Source organism: Pelmatolapia mariae, linkage group LG3_W, assembly GCF_036321145.2.
Source record: "Pelmatolapia mariae isolate MD_Pm_ZW linkage group LG3_W, Pm_UMD_F_2, whole genome shotgun sequence".
Lineage (NCBI taxonomy): Eukaryota > Metazoa > Chordata > Actinopteri > Cichliformes > Cichlidae > Pelmatolapia > Pelmatolapia mariae.
Genome location: NC_086229.1, coordinates 54,147,952 through 54,167,638, shown reverse-complemented (window position 1 = coordinate 54,167,638; position 19,687 = coordinate 54,147,952). Strand labels below are relative to the sequence as shown.

At 37.4% G+C, this 19,687-nt stretch overlaps 1 protein-coding gene across 2 annotated transcripts; it reads right to left on the bottom strand.

The window, feature by feature from the left end:
• Positions 1-13,389: 13,389 nt before the first annotated feature.
• LOC134624668 (H-2 class II histocompatibility antigen, E-S beta chain-like) lies at positions 13,390-19,687 on the bottom strand. 2 transcript variants are annotated; one of them, XM_063469694.1, is made up of 7 exons: positions 19,565-19,687; positions 18,200-18,302; positions 17,796-18,065; positions 16,478-16,691; positions 16,281-16,348; positions 16,077-16,202; positions 13,390-15,703 (listed from the first exon to the last, which is right to left on the bottom strand). In XM_063469694.1, the coding sequence occupies exons 2-7, from the start codon at positions 18,252-18,254 to the stop codon at positions 15,678-15,680; spliced, it is 759 nt and encodes a 252-aa protein (XP_063325764.1). In that variant the 5' UTR covers positions 18,255-18,302; positions 19,565-19,687; the 3' UTR covers positions 13,390-15,677. The 2 variants fall into 2 exon arrangements, with proteins under 2 accessions (XP_063325764.1, XP_063325765.1); XM_063469695.1 differs by having other exon boundaries at positions 13,391-15,703; positions 16,077-16,190; positions 19,565-19,685.

The window sequence follows — 19,687 nt, the reverse complement described above, 5'->3', positions numbered from 1 at the left end:
TTCTTACTTTACGAGTTCCCTTCATACAGCTGAATAACAGCTAACTAAAATAAAGAGTAAACTTAACACTGAGCACAGAAAATAATAAATCAAGTAAAAAAGTTCCTTATGTATGTAGCTTCTGTGTGGGTGTAGTCAGAGTTTAAAGTGCAAGTAGTTGCAACACTGTGACAGTGATAATATAATATAATATAATATAATATAATATAATATAATATAATATAATAGTTTATGTTGTATTATGCTGTATATAAATACACAAAATTGCAGATTTACGGCTTAAAGATAATCACAGTTTGACAATAAGTCAGTGATTCAGTAGTCTGATGGTCTGTGAATAGAAGTTTTTTTTTTTAGTGTGGTTGACATTGCTTTCACACTCCTGTGAGTGTGTCCAGGACCCAGCGACAGAGGGAGGTGTCAGTCTAAGTGTAGAGAGCTTTCCCACCAGTCTGTTTGGGATGACGGTGTTGAATGCTGAACTGTAGTCTATATACAGCATTTGAAAATAGGTGTCCTTATTTTCAAAGTGTTAGAGGATGGTAAGAAAACTATTGTTATATTTTGTGGATGAAAAAAAGAGACTTAAACCCAGAGACACCCGAGGGATAAACTACACTTTAATTTTGCATGAAAGTTGTGGAGAGATTTCTTCTCTACCAGGTGAATCCACTCCTGGGACAGTCTGCACAAAGTCACACACATTGAAGGAAGTTTCAGTTTCATCTGAATCAAACACCCTCTCCTCCATTTCATCCTGGTTTGTAATATAGCCCAGTGTTGTACTTAAAGGGGTTTTTCCATTTCAGTGTAGCTCATGAAGAAGTACTTATAATTAAGAAAAAACAAAACACATACATTTTTGGTTTTTTGATTTTGTATTTATTACACAAATGTCAGACTGAACTTCTGTTCAAAGTTTTTAAAACTGCATAACAGGAAACAATATTTAAATGAAAGTGTTGACATATGAGCAAAATTCTAAAATTTTAAAATGATTTTCTTAGAAATGTAAATGTCACAGATACATTTAGACACAAATATTATTATCCAAGTTAAAGCTGCAGATGTCTTTATTTTTGATTAAATTCTGGATATATTTCTGTTAACTGATCAGGACACGAGGACTCAATGAGTCGACCCAGGGTTTCCCAACCAGCTAGTAGCACATTCATGTGAAAGCGACTGAGCTGGCAGCATCTGACCAATCATAAACACGAGCATGTCTACTGACAGCAGTCACATTGTGTTTCTTTTATGCTGAGCAGCAGAACAGATTGATATGTAGCTCCCTGTAGTGATAAGCTCTAGTTTGTCAGGCTGAATAAACACCTGCAGTGAAGACTTTGAGTGATTATCAAGCGTAAACTATGTGATAAACTGTTACTGTTAGCTTGGAAATGTATTCTTATGGGTTCAGGATAAACCTCCCACTGTTACTTTGTGTTACAGGGATTAGTTAACGTTATTCCTCATTAAAGAGTTGCTGCTGTCTTCAGACAAAATGACGATTTGTTCCTCAAGGTCGCCGGTTTGATCCCCTGCTCTGTCTGTCCTGGTCGTTGTGTCCTTGGACAAGTCACTTTACCCTCCCGCCTACTGGTGTTGGCCAGAGGGGCCGATGGCGCGATATGGCAGCCTCGCTTCTGTCAGTCTGCCCCAGGGCAGCTGTGGCTGCAACTGTAGCTTGCCTCCACCAGTGTGTGAATGTGAGTGTGAATGAATAATGTCATTGTAAAGCGCTTTGAGGGTCTCGAAAAGCGCTATATAAATGCAATCCATTGTTATTTTTATTATTATTATTATTATCTCCTTTGCTTATTTATATGCTAAATGATCTGTCCCAACTGTTAAGAGAGGCTGGTTGCTTTTAAGGTGCCTCCAGGTAATTAGGAAGTGAGCACAAAGGGTGAGAGGTCACTCTTAGTTTCTTTTTATAAATCTGTGGGCAAATAGATGGTACATTTTTTTTCCTTGTTGGGTTTTTATTTCTCTCTTTTCCCCATATGTGTAATTGTAAAAGTATGTAATGACTTTAAATATATGTGATTCCCGTTGTTTGTTTGTTTTGTTATATGTTCATGTTTGTGCTGATAATGAATAAAAACTGTTGAATCAAGAAAAATAAACACTCCTCTGCCACTTCACTGACCACATCAATATCCCTGACATGATGCTACACTCTGATTAAAAAAGTACTCTTTAATAATTTTTAACAGTGCATGACAACAACCGTACCTGAATCAAAACATTTGAAAATCCTTTTATTGCAGGTACACAACATTTAGTCTTTACAGAAACAAGAGTAAATAATTTAAAAATCATACTTGAAAATTAACATACTGCAAAATTAACATATACAAAATAGACACAAGTACCTTCAGTGCTTCACTGGTTTCCTGGTGGATGTTAACAGCTCCATCACATACAAACTTCTACATTTCTGAAGTGTGTGACACATTTGTAGTTCATATTTATCTTTGTTCCACAGACTGAAACACACCGTGTTCACTTCAGGTCCTTCCATTTGCTCTGGCTCTTTGCTGCACAGTAAAAACTAGAGCTGAAAGGAGTTTGTCTGCGACATGGTAACATTTTCATCTGTGGCTCCCTCTAGTGGTAAAAGCCATTCTGAACATTCTGAGCCTGCAGGTTATTTCTTTACTAACGGTTTAATATTTAGACGGAGGTTTTTGTTCCATCAGTCTTGAATAGAAAACTTTAAACGAGTCATCGTCACCATAATCACAAAACTTCTCTTTTCTGATCCCAGGGAGTCCAAAAATGTTTCATCATCTGTCTCTCATGACAACAACATTTTTATGAGGTCCATGTGTTGATGAACTGAACACAACAATATTGTTCACTGCACAGTTTTAGAAACATTTACAGTCTGCGCTGAGGTAGAAAACTCTAGGGTGTGTCAGCCAGTCGACAGGTAACCTGGTCTGTAAACTGTTTGTACTTTTGTGTTTTCATCTGTTTGCTTCTTGTTTCACAGGTTCAGGCACCAGACAGAAAAGGTCAGTTTGGGTATTTTATCATTCAGAGAAATAACAGAAAAAAGTGCTGCAGGGCCTCTATCTGAAGAAATACCTCAAATCCATTTGTCTTTCCGCTTCCTACTTCTTCTTGTTCTGTTTGATTGACTCACTTTCATCAGTAACAGATGCAGGGCCATGCAGAGACGTTTAAAGGGGCGGGTGTTCAAAGTTTAAAAGGGGCACATTGAACCAGGTTGAATAACAACAACGCACATTCATTCGTCCCGTTGTTCCAGGTGGCAGCGTTACAGTTGCCATGGTTACAGGGTGACGCTCTCTCTCTCTCTGCCACTGATAGATGAGTCCCTTTGTATAGTGTGCCTAACATGTTGCATAATTTTGCTGAGAGATCTTTTACTTTGTGGTAGTTTTATGGACAAAAACCACCAGGTCATTCAGTGTTTCCTTAGTGCTAATGTATCAGAGATGTTGGCGTAATATAACTGAAGTAATGTTGTTAAGTTCTTAAAGTCATATTCTTTTATTGTCATGACTGTATTTGAAGCTATTTTTATTTTACTATAATACCTGATTTAAATGTAATATGGCTGAAGTAAACTAAAGTCTAAAATACATTTATTTAATAGTAATTTAACATGATATAATTTACAACTGTGAATTGTAATTTTAAATGCTTTAAAAGCATGTAGAATAGCATATGTAGGCAAGTATATGTCTCCTTTTTTTTAATCAAGAAGCAACGACAAAAAGGAAAAAAAAAGAAACAAGTTTCCATTCAGGTAACTGAGTTTACCCAAACTGTACCCACAGAGTAATCACAACTGTAAAATGAGGATGGCATCAGCAGTTCATGTGACAACATATAAGAAAAATAACTGCAGAGACTGAAAAGAATGAATTTCTGACTCACCACTTTGCTTTTGATTTAGTTTCCGATGAAGAAACACGACTATAATACAAACCAAGAAAGCTGCTGCGACAGTGATACAGATAATCAAAGTGGGAGCTCCAAATGCTGAACCTTTAAGAACAAAACAAACCAAACACATACTGGATAAGTGGAAGATCAGTGTGTTAATTTGCCAGTAGAGGGGAAAATGAAAGTGAAAAACACTACCCCCTGTTTTTTTAATTACTGCTTTTTTGGTGCTGAAAACACTCTTCTGTAACGTAAACTGAACACAGGGTGACTTTGATAAATCACATCGCAAATGATGAAAACCTTTTTGGTCTTTAATGGTTTGTCTCTGGGTGAATGTCTTAATATAAAACATTTAGATCTTAAACTATGATTTTATTTGTTGATAATGTTTTTATTGTGTCTGAAAACCTGAACATATTTGATTCTCAGCACTTTAAAGAAAACATTAGTGTTGGATTAATCTGGTCAGAGTTCTGCATGTATGATGTTTTTTTTTTTTTTTTTTTTTTTTTGCCGAACATCAGCATCACTGTGTTTTAGATTTTTGAAGGACATAAATGTTTAATCCTCAAAACATTTGATCCTAAATGAAACAAACTGCAATTAAATTACTTTAATGGCACCAATAATCTCCTCCTGTTCACAGATGTGAGGCTGTCATTGGGCGAGAGGCCAGTTCATTATTTGACTTTGGGTTTTATCCTCACTTCCAATTTTCTGCTTCCTGTTTTTCTGTAAGAAGATCAGTCACATGATAAATGGAAGTTGCTGCTAACATAAATTATTTAGATCAGGATCACAGCCATTAAATAAATTCACTGTCAGCACTTTGAAGCTGTGACAGAATCAGAGTTTAAGGTGTCAGATATGATTTTATAATCAAAGTCAAATCATATATGAGGATATGATCATCGTGTTTGTGAGCAGAGATTTAACAAAGTTATTGTTGAACACAACTGTTTAAACTGCAGCTGCTTTATTACAGAAAGACTCACTGTCCAGCAAATGATACTATTAATGATATTATTCACATATTTTATGTTCATTGCAACAGATTAAAGGTTAAAATTAAAGAGTAGATACTTTGGTTCATTTATGAATGATAACAGAACCACAAAACAATAAAGCAAAATAACAAAAAGGTCATGTTGAAGGAGAGATTGAAAGATTCATAAATTTTTACTGCCTGAAAACATAAAATGTAACATTTGTTCATTTCTTTCTTTAAAGAAAATTATGATGTTTGATAATTAGTGAAAATAAAATAATATCATCCAGGATGAAGCTGCAGATCTCTTTATGATTAACCTGAGCTCTATAATATGAAGCAAGTGCACTTAACCTGACATCAGTCACAATTATTAAAGTTGACATGAAGCTGGTTACTGATGTAAATGTAGCTGCAACACTGTGATAAACTATGAAATGATAAAAACATGAAGAGGTTACAAACACAACTGGAAGAGTTCCCAGAGCTCTGTCAGCCACACATGAGAGGATCTGATTTATTCTGTTTCATTAAATGAATGATGCTGTTTCAGTATAAACTGATCAAACATACATGTTTAATCTGGTTGTGTTCCATGTGGATGTGATTTACATGCTTATGTAAATGCCTCTTTTAGGCAGCTTAGAACACGTGTTAGTGTTAGTTTTATGAGTAATTTTTTTTAACTTTAAGAAGAAGAATTCTGGGATATGTTGGGTCACGAAGGATAAACCGACCCATCCTTAAAATTCAGGGAAATGAAGGACACATTTGAGGCTGCATTTGGAGCAGCCATCAAATTGGAACAGCTTTGTCGCATCGCTGTGACGTAATTGGGCCTTAAAATGTGGCCTTCAAGGCTGCAGACCCTGATTATGGATACAACCGTATTTAAAGTCAGAGAAAGGTGAGCTATAGGGCCAGAGAGCCATGTTGGTGGTAGCAGCTAGTGAGCTGCGTGTGTTCTGATCCTACTCTGCAGAGAGGAGTGTTTAGTGACTAATCCTTCTTTACTTACTTTTCAGTTTACTGACCAACACTGGAGTTTTGTTTTGTTTCTATAAATGGTGACAGCGGCTTGTCCATCTCTTTTAGTTCAATTATTAATAGAAGCACAATGTTCATTCACTCATGAGCTGCTGTAACATGAATCAAATGGTTGTTTATTCTATAGAGTCTAGTTAATGACCAACTAATTGTATTCAGGTGTGTTGCAGCAGAGACACATGGAAACGTTTCAGGACAGCGTCTCTCAAGGACTGGAGTTTGAGACCCCTGATGTAAAAACTTCTTGACACAGAATTCGATTGAATTCAATTTTAATTCTTTTTTTTATTAATGTGGTTTACATATTAAAATATATTATATACAGTTTGGTATTAACAAATATATTTCCATGTCCATCACTTAACCCAGATCTTTCATACCGAGTTGTTGTCACAGCTGTGTGCAGTGCAGAGATACACAAGAGGCAGAGCTGACCAAACTCAGGCAACAGAGCAGAAGTAAACATTTTAAAAACAGAACAAAGCAAACTTATATACAGCAAGAACAGGAGTATTTCTACACTGGACACTGATCGAGGGTTAGAAACAAGAAATAAATGAGAGCAGCTCTATCCTGGGAAAAACTTTGGATTGGGAACATAAACCTGACCAAGATCTTGGAGTCTTTATGAAAGGAACAGTTCACTGATGGATGGACACTGAAATATCCAAGAACGCAAAATCCAGTTTCTCTCATAAAACACATTAATAACACAGAATCTGCAGCTGTGGTGATTATCTGTATTGTGAATGTCACAAACTGATGACTCTTTATGTGAGTCAGAGTTCTTCTCACTGAGGTTTCTGCTGTTTTGATGTTGCATTAAAAAGAGACAAGAGTGTAAATATCAGTCCAACTACTTTTCTTACTTTGCTTTTTTAGCACATGAACAAATAAATGTACAGAAACCATTTTACTGTCAACAAAAGTGACAAGAGTAAAAAAACGTAAAACCAAAACATGAAGCTCAATCTTGTTAATGATGTTTGTGTTTTTCCCATTACATTTATCCTGTTTTATTTGTCTTGTGATATTTATAGTTCAAATTAGATGAAGAATATCAATATTGGACAGAAGCACTGAATTCAAATCTTTTCTCTCTTGTTTATGTTGTTTTTTCCCCTCCGTTAGTTCTTGGCACCAACTTACTGAACAGCATCAAACTCAAATCTTTATTATTTTTATCTTTGTCATGAATTTTAATGAGAAGGTCCACCTGCTGAGAGCTTCTTCATTCTTTCTAGTTCTGCATGATTCTCCCTCTGTTTAAAATTTAATGAAAGATTCACTGAATTATACTGAATATGACAAGTTTAAGAAACTCTTAAACTTTTTAAACTGCGGCAGAGCAAATGATATTCTGTCACAAACCATAAAAATTTATTTTGATATTTTTATATTTACAACACTTAAAAGAAAATCCTGTTTTTCTGACAGACTTACAGGTTCTTTACAATTCTGGTAAAACATAAATCCCCATGAGATCAGAGAGATACAGATGTATACAGCCATGACGATTGCTAGCCGGCCTGAAAAAGAAATTCCTGAGGTACAAAAAACAGTAAAAACACAATTCAGTGTTAATGATGTAAACGAGCACATTTTAAAGACAGGAAGTGGAATTGGGTAATAATGAGTTTTATTCTGAGAGGTGAACACCAGACTTTATTTACATGTTTCTGATGCACAGAGAATTTATCTCCACTTACAGTCTGGTGACCTCCAGGTTACATCGGGCCTTTTGCCTAATGACAGCCAGGAAAGACTCGAGCCCCCGAAACCCAGAACTGATAAAACTGATATTTGACATTTTGAATCAGAACTTCAGTGTGTGAACCTGAAAGAGCTGCAGGTTTATGCGAGGATTTTACTTTGTTGTTTTCCAGATTTTAAAGATGATCTAAGACTGTTTGTATTGTTAGCCTGATGTTTCATTACCTACCAACCATTACCTTTCAAAACAAAACACTGCACAGACTCAGTTTCACTTCTATAGAACCAGCCTAGTGTTGGACTCCTTTTACTTTGAGACAGAACTAAATCCATTTCTAGAAAACTGGATGGGAGTGTTTTCTGTTCTGGTAAATTAACACAGTTCTCAGATTTCGCCCATATCTCCTGACTGTACTGTAGCATTATAATGAACAAATGCCTTTAGTGTTTTTGTAACCTGTGAAGTTGTTTTGTTTTTTATATAAATGTATTTTTACCTGCTTCTTTGGTCTCATCATTCAGATCCGGCAACTGGAAATTTCCAGGTTGCTGAGTTGTTTCTGTATTCCCAGGCCTTGATTCTGAAACAAAATAAAATTTAAAAAATTATAAAATTAAATTAAATTAAATGAAATATTTTTCTAAATTTCAGCTCCGGTGGTGGAGAAGGTTGTCTACTGATCGAAGGTCGGTGGTTCGATCCCAGTCTGCATGCCAAATATGGCAAGGTACTCTCCTATACTAACCCTATGTTGCTCTCCGATGGATCCTTCGGAGTATAAATGTGTAAGATGTTAAAGATTGTGAAAATGTGAAACAGTATAGACAAAAAGGGCTTGTGTGAATGGGTCAGTGTATGAGTTGTGTAAAGCACTTTGAGTGATCAGATAGAGGAGAAAAGCGCTAAGAACCAGTCCATTTACCAGAAATATTTTGTATTAACTTGAAAATTTATATAATATTATAGCAATGAACTAAGCTGCCCTCAGCTCTGTACACAGTTTTGTTTTTACCAGATGGAAACTTACAAAACTGAAACATGAAACCAACAATGAAGAACCCAAAAACAAAAACAATGTTGTGATGACAGAAACAGTTTGTAGCTCTTCAGTGCTGGCTTCATCACGTGTCCTGATGAAGCTGCTCAGTAACAGTGTCACTGCGGTTGGACACTGTGGATTTGTGTGGTGTGGTCGACTCAGACTCTGAGGCCTCCTTCAGGGATGTTACCTGGACCAGCAGCTCCATGAAGAATCAGCCTCACGTGTGTGTAAGCCACAAAGACTCTTGTGTTTAAAAGTCCAAATTAAAGCAGAAATGAACATGTTTACAGTCTTCTACATGAACCAGTGTTGGTCTGCATGGATACTTTTACCTTCATATCATCTCTGTGGTTTGTTTCTTACACGTCTGTTACTGCACTCAGCACTGATTAGCAGGTGTGTAGCAGGTAATTTTCTAATTACACTGTTTTTCTGGTGACTTTTCTTTTCCTGGTATCAGAAAATCCATCAAACTATCTTAAGAGAGCATTGGGTTGTTTTTTTTTTTGCTTTTCTTTATTACACATCTGTATAATAAAGAAGTTCTCTTACCAGAGACTCTGCAGCTGTTGTAGCCGCGGCCATAACCTGTGTCCACCTCACACAGGTACAAACCCGAGTCCTCAGTCCTGAGTCTGGACAGCTGGAGTCTGATTCGTCCTTCTCTGAGGGCGTCTTTGTCACTCTGGACTCGTCCTGAAAACTCTTCATCCTGATCCTCTGAGAACTCGACACCATCATGAAGATAATACAGAGTTATGTTTTTATGGCCATTATTCATGTAACAGAGGATCTTCAGTGATGAGATGGATCTGTCAGGTTTGGTGGTGAACGTCCACTCCAGTGTGATGTTGTGGTTCTCCTCTGCCTGATAGGAGCTCTGTGTCACATCCACTACAAATGATCCTGTTGAGGAGACAGAGAGGAGCAGACACACTCACAACTTTATACAACATCAGAACTCCTTTCATAGTGAGTCAGAGACAACACTGTCAACAATCACCATGCACATGAAAAATGAGGAAACTCAAACTACTGTTTATGGTTCATGGATTTTCACTTCTGCTGTTATGTGGATGCTGAGGGAGTTCACAGTGTCCTCTTACATGCATGATATAGTTAAAGGAAGTTAAAGTGTCTCTACTCGTCATCACGGGAAACTTGCTATAAGTTTTTTTAAACTAAAGAAATAAATGGTTTATAAATTACATGTGAGCATTAAAAAAGTCACACTGGAAATATTTCAACACATAAAACTGAATCAGTGTTTTAAACCTACTCATCAGTTAATTACCTTTAACAAAATCCAAGCTGAGAATAAAAATCCACAGAGAAACAGAGTGAAACCAGTCCATGAAGACTGCTCAGATGATGGACGAGAAAGAGCCCACAGTCTGAAGACTGAAGTCAGTATACGTCTCCTCTTCACAATCAGCCTGCAGACATTTAATCACTCCATGAAATCTCAACAGACAGATGCAAAACTCATATTTCTAGAAATATTTTTGAAAATAAAATTCAATGTCAGTGTTAAACAGAATCAAGTTGTTCCTTAAAGTGCAGAACTTTCCTGAGAAACATCAGGCAACAGTTTTCAGCTCCTTTTAGCTCCGTTTAAGTGATTCGCTGACAGCTGTCAACACTGACACATCAAACAGCAAAGAAGAAATGTTCACAGTGAATTTAATTAATTTACCAACATGTGAATCAAATCTAGTTGATCAGCTGTGATAGTCTATAATCTACACAGCTGCTAATGTGACTGAGAGTGATAATAAATAAAAGCTCTTTACCTTGAAAGCAGAAGAGCGAGTTTAAAGACACGACACAGATCAGTACAAGAACATAATGACTGTAGGACGGAGCTTTGACTCTGGTACCAACCTGCAGTTTGTTGTTGAGCTGCTCCACCCACATGACTGCAACTGGGATTTTAGTGGTTTGAATATGTGACAGTGCAAAGTCTGGGTATTTCCTCGTTCTTGAGCTACTTGATGGTTTAACTTCGGTTTGTTAGTATGTTTATGTTGATTAAAACACTGTGAGTAGCTCGAACTGAAAGCACAGTGAGTATAATGGATCATGTTTAAAAAATGGATAACTGTTTGGTCATTAATGATTTGTTGTTGCGTGAACATCTGGATGTAAAACAAATTGATCTTAGACTTTGAATCCATTATGATTCATTTGTTGATCATATTGATTATTAATTTCTCTGAAAATGTGAACATGTTTGATTCAATTTAAAAAACGTGTCAGTCTGCTGAGTCAGTGAAGCTTTATCCTCAGAATGTTCTATTCACATGGATGTGCAGCAGAGCGCTGCTATTGGTTACTGAGTAAATGTGTGACTAAGCTTCCAGTAAAATTAGCTTTGAGAGCCAAAGTTGAGGACATTACCAGCTCATCCATTTTATCTAAAAACATTTGTTTCCCCTTCATCAAATTAAAGGAAGGGTTTAAAAATCCTAAATGAAATAAACTGAACAAACTGTAGTTTACTTAGTTTAATGGCACCAATAATCTCCTCCTGCATGCAGTGATGGTGAATGTTAGGCTGTCATCATGTCTGAATTTTTGGAAAATTCATTTATTTGAACCATACAAGCAAAAACCCAGAGACTCAAGTCAGAGTTACACTTCCTCAGTCACCTTGATACAGCAAATATGATGGCATTGGACATACGCTGTGTTAGAAGTGAAACATTCAGGGGAGAATAAGGCTGCTAAAAGCTTTGGTGGAGGGAATTTCCCAAAGGTGTTTTAATGCTGGTGAAAAATGCTGGACTGGACTATGTCCTGTTCTTTGGAAGAATCACAAAGAAACTTCCAACATGAAACGGAAACATTTCACTGAAGATCCTGAACGTGTTGGAGGAAGACAACAGCAGATACAGATGTTTCATCTCAAAGCTGCGGAGCAGAGCAAACTCAATGATTGCAGAGTGTTTATGAATGCAAACTCAAATTTTTGTGAAAATAAAATCTCTGTCATCAAGTTTAGGTTAAACGTCGATGACAGAGACATCACCTCATCCAAGAACTCTACAAACTTTAGATTCTGAGGACTCGACGCCAAGAAAGAGAGAACAGTCCTTTTCTCTGTATTTTTTTTATTTTTGGTTTAGTTTCTGTATGATAATTTATTTTCCACATGAGTAACAGAGACAAGTCAGTTTGTAACTATAGTCCCATTAGAGTAAAGAGCATGAGGACACGCCTGCTTTAGGGCTTAACTAGTGATTGACAGGCAGCTACTATATCTGTTGATGGTGATGGCCAAACACTCAGCTGAAAGTTTGAAAACAGTTTAAAAGCCTGTTTGTCGCCTCCTACAGGCCTGCAGGAAAAAAAGAGCTCCCACTGACTGCAGCAATCACAGAGGCTGCAGAGACGTGTTTGTAGGAAGCAGAGACTCATAATCATGTGTGGGACAAGTCAGTGACAACAATGTTTACTGGTTTAAAACAAAAATCCGATAGTGGCCTCTAGTGTCCAGCTCTGGTCTGAAATGATGAGTCAAATTAAAGTGAAACTTAAAATTCCATCTCTAATAAAACAAGTAAAACTTTAATCATCTCTCATTTCATTTTATAATTTCTGTAATCTTACATTTGGTAATGAAAGACGCATCTATACTTAATTAGAGTGACCCATGTTGAACATGGAGCATTAAGGTTCCTCTGTATGTGTAAATGTGAGACTTCAAGACTTAAAAATGAACCAAATATTTAATAAAAATGAACAAATAAAACAGTCGGAACAGTTAAGTTTTACACTCCTAATTCTCAGCACTCTTAAATTGAGGACACATCACAAACCAGACTAAAATTTATTGACTAATCATCGAGTCCTGATCAGAAGGATGTTTAACATTGAACTTAGTAAATTAGTTGTGATTTTAAAAATCCCCAAATCTAAAGTATAAATCATCACCTTTTGGAGATAACGTGCAGCAGATTATTAATCAATTAAAGGAGGACTCTGACGTGTTTAAAGTAATCAGCTTATTGCTCAGCTGGGAAACATGGAACGATCCATGTCAATCCAACATGGCGATGATCAGGGAGGATTTTAATGCTTTAAATTGTCCATCAGACACGCTTTGAGGTCTCACTGAAAGATTCAGTTCTCTTCTCAGTTCAATGTTCAATTATTTTGTTCACTTTTAAAATTCTGAATAATTTAGCGCCCAGCTATCTTTCTGAACTACTCCACTTATACAATCCTAACAGAGCACTTAGATCGTCCAATCACAGGCTAGCACAACCTAGGTCTCGAATGAAGTCGAGAGGTGACCGGGCCTTTGCAACCGTGGCACCTAGAATCTGGAATAACCTCCCTCTTCATATTCGTACTGCTGAGTCTATCCAGTCTTTTAATTCACGTCTTAAAACTTATCTTTTTACTTTGGCTTTTGATTCTAACTAGTTGGCTGGTCTAGCTTGTTGTGTTGTTACCTATTGTTTGTTGTCCTGTTTTATTGTTTGTTTTAATTGTCTCATGCTTTTACTGACTGTGAAGCACTATGGTCAACACTGTTGTTTTAATATGTGCTATATAAATAAATTTTGATTTGATTTGAATGTGATTATTAATGAAAGTTCCACACTGAGAGTAGATTTATAGCTGGTTTATATGTGAGCCATAAAAACAGTCATGTTAGAAAATTTTCAACATGCAAAAATGAATAACTTCAATTTTATTTTCTCTGACAAAAACTATTTTTCTCACATAAACACTGAAAATGATTTTGTCCATTTTCTTGTTTTGAGCTTTAAACTTTGATTTGCTGCTGCAGAGTCAGAACATTTAACAAAACTTATCCTTTATCAAAAATTTAAAGAAATACCCTTATATGTGCCTCTCATTTTTCTTAGGAAAACAAATAAGGTAAAAAAAAAAACATCTGGTAATTCTTTGTTTTTAGATTCACCAATATGTCCAAAGATCAAAGAGAAATTAAAAATGCATGCAAAAGAGTATTTGGGTGATAGGAGGTTGATGCAGTATAAGGATAGTATTCTGGAGAATGAGACGACTAATATTTAAGTTGCATTGGAAAGGATGAAAGAGGTTTTTTATGTGTTGCTCGGGTTAAAATAAAAGTAAAACACATTTATTTAGATGTAACTGAAGCAGAGCAGAGAATGAAAACAGTGTGAAAGTGAGAAATGATTCCATTAAACCCAGGATGTGAAATGAAAAATAGATGAGAATAAGTCTGCAGTCTGTTGCCTAATGAAACAAGTCTCCCTGCTGTTCCCGTTTAACTGTAGCTTATCGGAATCAAAGATTCAGGAAGTGCAACCTGCTATAACCTGCTGCTGTGTGTTGTGGTTGGTACACGAAAATATTTCAGAAAAACGGATGTGCTGAAAAACAACACGTTTCACAGACAGCAGGAGGAAATAATGAGTTGTGTTAAAATGTTTTATTTAGATTTAATTTACACATACTAAGCATTTAGTTATCTTTTAACCACAAAATGAACTCAAAGGAGAGTGTGATAGTAACAGATTTGTTTACTGTTAATGAAACTGAAGCAGAGGATGAAAATCCAGAGTGAAATCCCTCCATGCAGGAACAGAAACAACCAGCTTTGACCAGGAGACATTCAGATTAAATCACTTTGGTACTCTAATTAAAAAAACAAGAAAAACACCTAAAGTACATTCACACATTATTAAAGGGCAAATACTTGCACTTTACCTCTTCGAAGCCAAACCTAAGCAGGAGATAAACTGGAGAATATTTAGAGATACATAAGTGAAAAAAGTGTTTTACTTCTTTATGTATCACTGTAAATAAAAGTCAGTAAAGACATTAAACAGAACTTGGCTGATAACATAACATTTAAAGTGTCTTTCAGCCTCAGCTGCCATCACATCTAACAGCAAACATCAAAGAACAACTGAAAAGAAAGAATTCAGTTTATTTCCCCAAATTAAATAAAAGTGAATTCACAGCCTATGATAGAAGTCCACACCCCTGATGTTGTTAGCTGGTTTGTGATGTGGAAATTAAACTTGTTTAAGTTGAAGACAACGAGGAAAGACGAACACAAAGTAAAAGCCCAAAAATGCTAAATCAAGAAAAGCTCCTTTTTCAGTTGGTCAAGAGAACAAATGGTCCTGGCTGAATAAGGACAAGATTTCAAGCTGAAGTTTTCAGCGCTCGTCTGTATTCAAGTCTGTGGAGCACAGCCTCGATTGCACCTCAGCCAATCACAACACATTCCTTAGTGCTAGAGACAGGAAGCGAAGTATGTGCGTATGTATCCGACTGCTGAATCCAAATGTACGTACACAAACCACTGCAAAAACAATAACTTGCTGGCATCAAGCACCACAGCGCCACAGATGGCAGTATTGTGAAGGAAACACACCTAACAAGCCAAGCTTGAACGATAGAACAGCCACCGGCTACAGTCTGTTACACTGCGCCACAGCGGATTGGACAAACGCCTCACATGATCCGTATGTTTTGAGATGTCAGACTGCAGACCCGCAGGTTTTTAATCTGTAAGTATTTAAGATGAAATTTGTTTTTAATGAGCCTCCACACTGATCTGTTGTCAGTTGTATGAAAAATCACAGAGGAGCTGTTACGTGTAGTTTTGAACAGTCAGTGAACTTGACTGTTTGCTTTCCTGTTACAGGTTCTGGAGGTGAAGTGAACCATGACTTAATTACTAAATTAGAGTAGTCGGGCTGTCAGCAATTTGGAGTAATACGGTGACTCCGTCTGCTCCAGATTTAAGGTTTTATCTAATTTGTATGTCTGGCTTTCTTTTGTTTTGAGTTTTAATTTGGTTTTTGTTAAACATGGTCCAAAACCATTCCAGTAAAACCACAACAAGCACCAACAACACTGAGATGGTCATCATCACCAGTCTGCTTAACACAGGAAGCAGCAGCTTTTATAACATCGGACAGAACCAGGACCAGGATCCAGGCTCAGTTAGTGGGAACCAGGATACGACCTGAAAGAAGAAGAGACGAGGACACAGTCACCAACACACTCTGAAAACAAATCATGGAGACTGTTTTTTTTACAGATCAATGGCAATGATTCAGTAAAGTTTCAGGTTTCAGGGCCTGAACCAGGTCTGAGAGTCCTCAAAAAAAAAAACCCAAACCTGTGTTTGAAACATTAATGTAACTAACATTTGTCTGAAAATAAACAGCAATGCTCTAAACCTGCCTGAAACATCTATATATAAAAAAATGCTGATGTAAACCAGTTTTACACTCATGTAATGTGGTTTGAGATTAAGACTGGTCTAAACTGGTTTCATTCTGGCCTGAACTGGTTTCAGGTATGAACTGGTCTGTGATTGAGAGTCGTGCTCTGACCTCGGGCCTTCCTCCTGTAGTAGATGAAACCAGCCAGAGATAAGATCAGACCCAGGATCAGTCCTGAGGCTCCGATGGCGAGCTTGCTCCTCTCTGACTTGGGCATGGACGAGTCTGAGGAGGGATCTGAGTCACACAGGTGAGAGTCACACAGGTAGGTATGTACAGGTGTGTACAAGTGTGTAGATACAAACAGGTATTTACCCCAGTCAGTGATCAGAGGTTTCTCCAGGCTGGCGTGCTCCACCTTACAGGAGATCTTCTCTCCAGACCTTCAACACAAACATCAGTGACTCTCAGATCTGGAGTTTAAATGTTCAAACTTTAGTGCAGACCTCATATTAACATTTGTTCTGGTTTCATTATTAGAAATGACGCTCCTGCACCTGATGTGGACTCACCTGGGTGTGTACTCCAGGTGTGAGTGGGTCTGGTAGTACCAATCACCATCTGCCATCTCCTCAGTGGAAGTGACATCAGAGGTGACTTCCTGTCCATCTCTCAGCCAGCTCACTTTGATGTATTTCGGGTAGAAGTCATAGACGCTGCAGACCAACATGGCAGGATGCTGACTGGAGGGGGGCGTTGTGGAGTGAAGTCTGACATACGGCTTAGCTAGAGGATATTATGAGTTTCTGTTATTGTTAACGTCATATCATCAGGGATCATTGTATTCATGAGTATTAATAAAGTTAATGTCAACAGTAGAGTCACATATAACCAGTCTGACATCAGATCATGTAACTCTAGTCAGGCTGTACCATCCAGAGCCAGCAGTGGGCGCTCTGTCGGTCTATTTGATCGTATTGATCAACCAGTCACACACAGATGGGTCACAAGACAGCTGCTGGCTGATGGAGGAGAATGCTCTGCTCTCCTTCTCACTGCACAGAGAGGAAGTCACTCATGTAAACAGCCTGCTCATCTAACACATGGGTCAACACTCATGGTGCATTTATGCGCACTCATAGGTCTAGACATCTATAATCCAAAAGCAGAAGATTCAGAATCAGTTTCCACTATCAGACAGCTTCCCCTCCACAGGAGGTCTGAGTGCTTTTCACAGACAAACAGTCACAAACTGCTGTACACAGAAGGCTAAAATAAATACCAACATTAAGTGCCAAAATATCCAATGAAATATTTAATAAGACAAAATATCTGTGTGTGTTCCCTCTGGGTTGTAATGGGAACTTTATAATTGTTTCAGTATATTTAATAAGTCCACTGTTACACTGACTCATAGATCTGAGCTGTAAATGTGTGCAGGTGTGAAGCTGCTACACAAGCTCTGAAAATCAGAATCAATAAATAAACTGCAGACGGCCTTTAAACAATCATCAGTGTTTCTCAATTTTGTCTGAATTAAAATAAATGAATTAAAGAGAAAATTGTTTTATTAACCTGTCGAGCTGCTTCATGCTGTTAGAAATATTTATATGGAAATATTTAAAAATAAATATGAGCAATATTTCAGCTTAAAGAGGTTTAATGAATCATTAGTGTGTTATAATGAACAGCTGCAGTTTGCCTGTTTCACCAGCAGGAAGCGCCACAGACTAAGGTTAGCTCTGTGACGTTACAGTCAGAGCTGTGATCAGTGATTTATTACAGTTATTGATCATCAGAGTCTGACCTGCAGCTGTGAGTCCATCATAAATGATTCAGAGTGAGGTCAACATGAACACCTGATGATGTCACACAGACCAGCACACTCACCTGATTTAGACAGTATGTTGTTGTACCAGAAACGAACGTTTTGTAGGCAGTACGTCTCCTTCTGAGCTTTTATTTGAGTCAGGTATGCACCACTGTTCCAATACTCTGCGTTCTTCACTCCGTACTCAGTGTATCCAACAAACTTCCCCACATCACTGTCAAACGTGGAGAACTTGATCTTGTTGTAATAGTAAGAGAGGACGTACTTGATGTCTTTCAGCTCAGTGGAGTTAAAGTCACAGTGAGTCAGCTTATACATTTTGAATCCATCTGAGAACAAACAGAACATCAGACTGTGAGCTGATCACACCTGCTGTGTACAGATGTACAAGTAACTTGATCAGGGATGCATTTATTGATCTCTATACTGTTAAGTGATCAGTGTATGAGTGTATTGATGGTACCTGCTGTGCTGAGGCTGATGAAGAGGAGGGTGAGGCAGAGGAAGGATGAAACCATGTTCCTGAGTTCTCCTGACAAACTGACTCAGTCTGACTGAGAGTTGCTCTAAAAACAGAGGACAGGTCACATGACCACAGCATCATCTGTTACCAGGAAGAACTCTGGGAAACCAACTCACACTCTTCATCATCCTGTGTGAAGAGTGTGCTGCTTTAAAGCTTTAAAAGCAGAGAGCAGCACTCTGTGATGTCATCAGCACATTTCCTCTTTAGTCAAAATCTCCTGTTTACATTTACATTTACATTTGTATTCCACTGTCAGAGCCGGGCTCATGGAGGAATCTAATTATCTGCCAACACATTAAATCAACCACTAATGTCACTAATGTCAGCACTGCTGTAATAATAATGAAAACCTCTCATATTAACAGGGATCATGTTTACACACCTGTCCTCTTCTTCTTCATTGATAATAAGTAATCCACTCTTTCTCAGTACTTTTGATCAATTGATTTTACTGCATCACACTGTTTATACTCACACTTCCTGTCTCTTTCAACTTAAAAGGACAGAAACACTCTTATTGTGAAACATTTCTGTGGAGCTCTGATGTTCCTCTGTGTGGACGGCACATATCTCATGGATATTGGACTGAAAGTACATCTCAAACATGAAATCTGTTTTTTAATTAATGTGACGTGTGATGTCATCACAGAGATTTATTTTTCAGTTTCAGGCTCCAGAGCAGCTGAACAACATTTCACTGAGCTACATTCAGAGTAAAGGTTCAAATGAACTTTAAATGTTTGTAATTCACATTTTCTGTTTAGCTTTTCATGCAGACTAATTCACATTCAATGGAAACATTCAGTCAGAGTCTAACAGCACGTTTCAGCTCATAGACGTGTCAGTGATCAGATTGTTGACGAGTTCATCTCAACAACAGTTTCAGAGTCAATGTAAATACTGCTTCAGTCATTGAAATGTCAGATATTAAAACATGTTTCAGCAGCGTTATAAACATGTTAGATTCATTTCTATAAACACTCACTGATTTTTATTTAAACTGCTGTTATCAGCAGACTCACACACACAGACTCTTTTATTAGAGTTAAAGGGCCTGCGTGTTCAATCTAAAATTGTTTTCAAAAACTGGAATTCAGTAACGTCATCTGTGACCAATGAAATCACATGATTATACACAGGAAACAGACCCTAAAAGATGAACCTGCTCATACACCCCTGACTCAGCTCTCAGAAACAAACCACAAAGAGTAAAATGGATCCATGAATATTTGTAAAGAAACAGGAAAAACACTGAAAAGGTTTCCAAGTGGAATCTGCTGGATGAATGGTGGAGATACTCACTGTGATGAGGGAGTTTTAGTTATCTTTGAATCCCAGAGTTAAACCTTATTGACACAGATGATGACAGACAGGACGGCTCATACAGGTCATTAACTTATAGCAGTTGAGACAGGTAGACAGGAA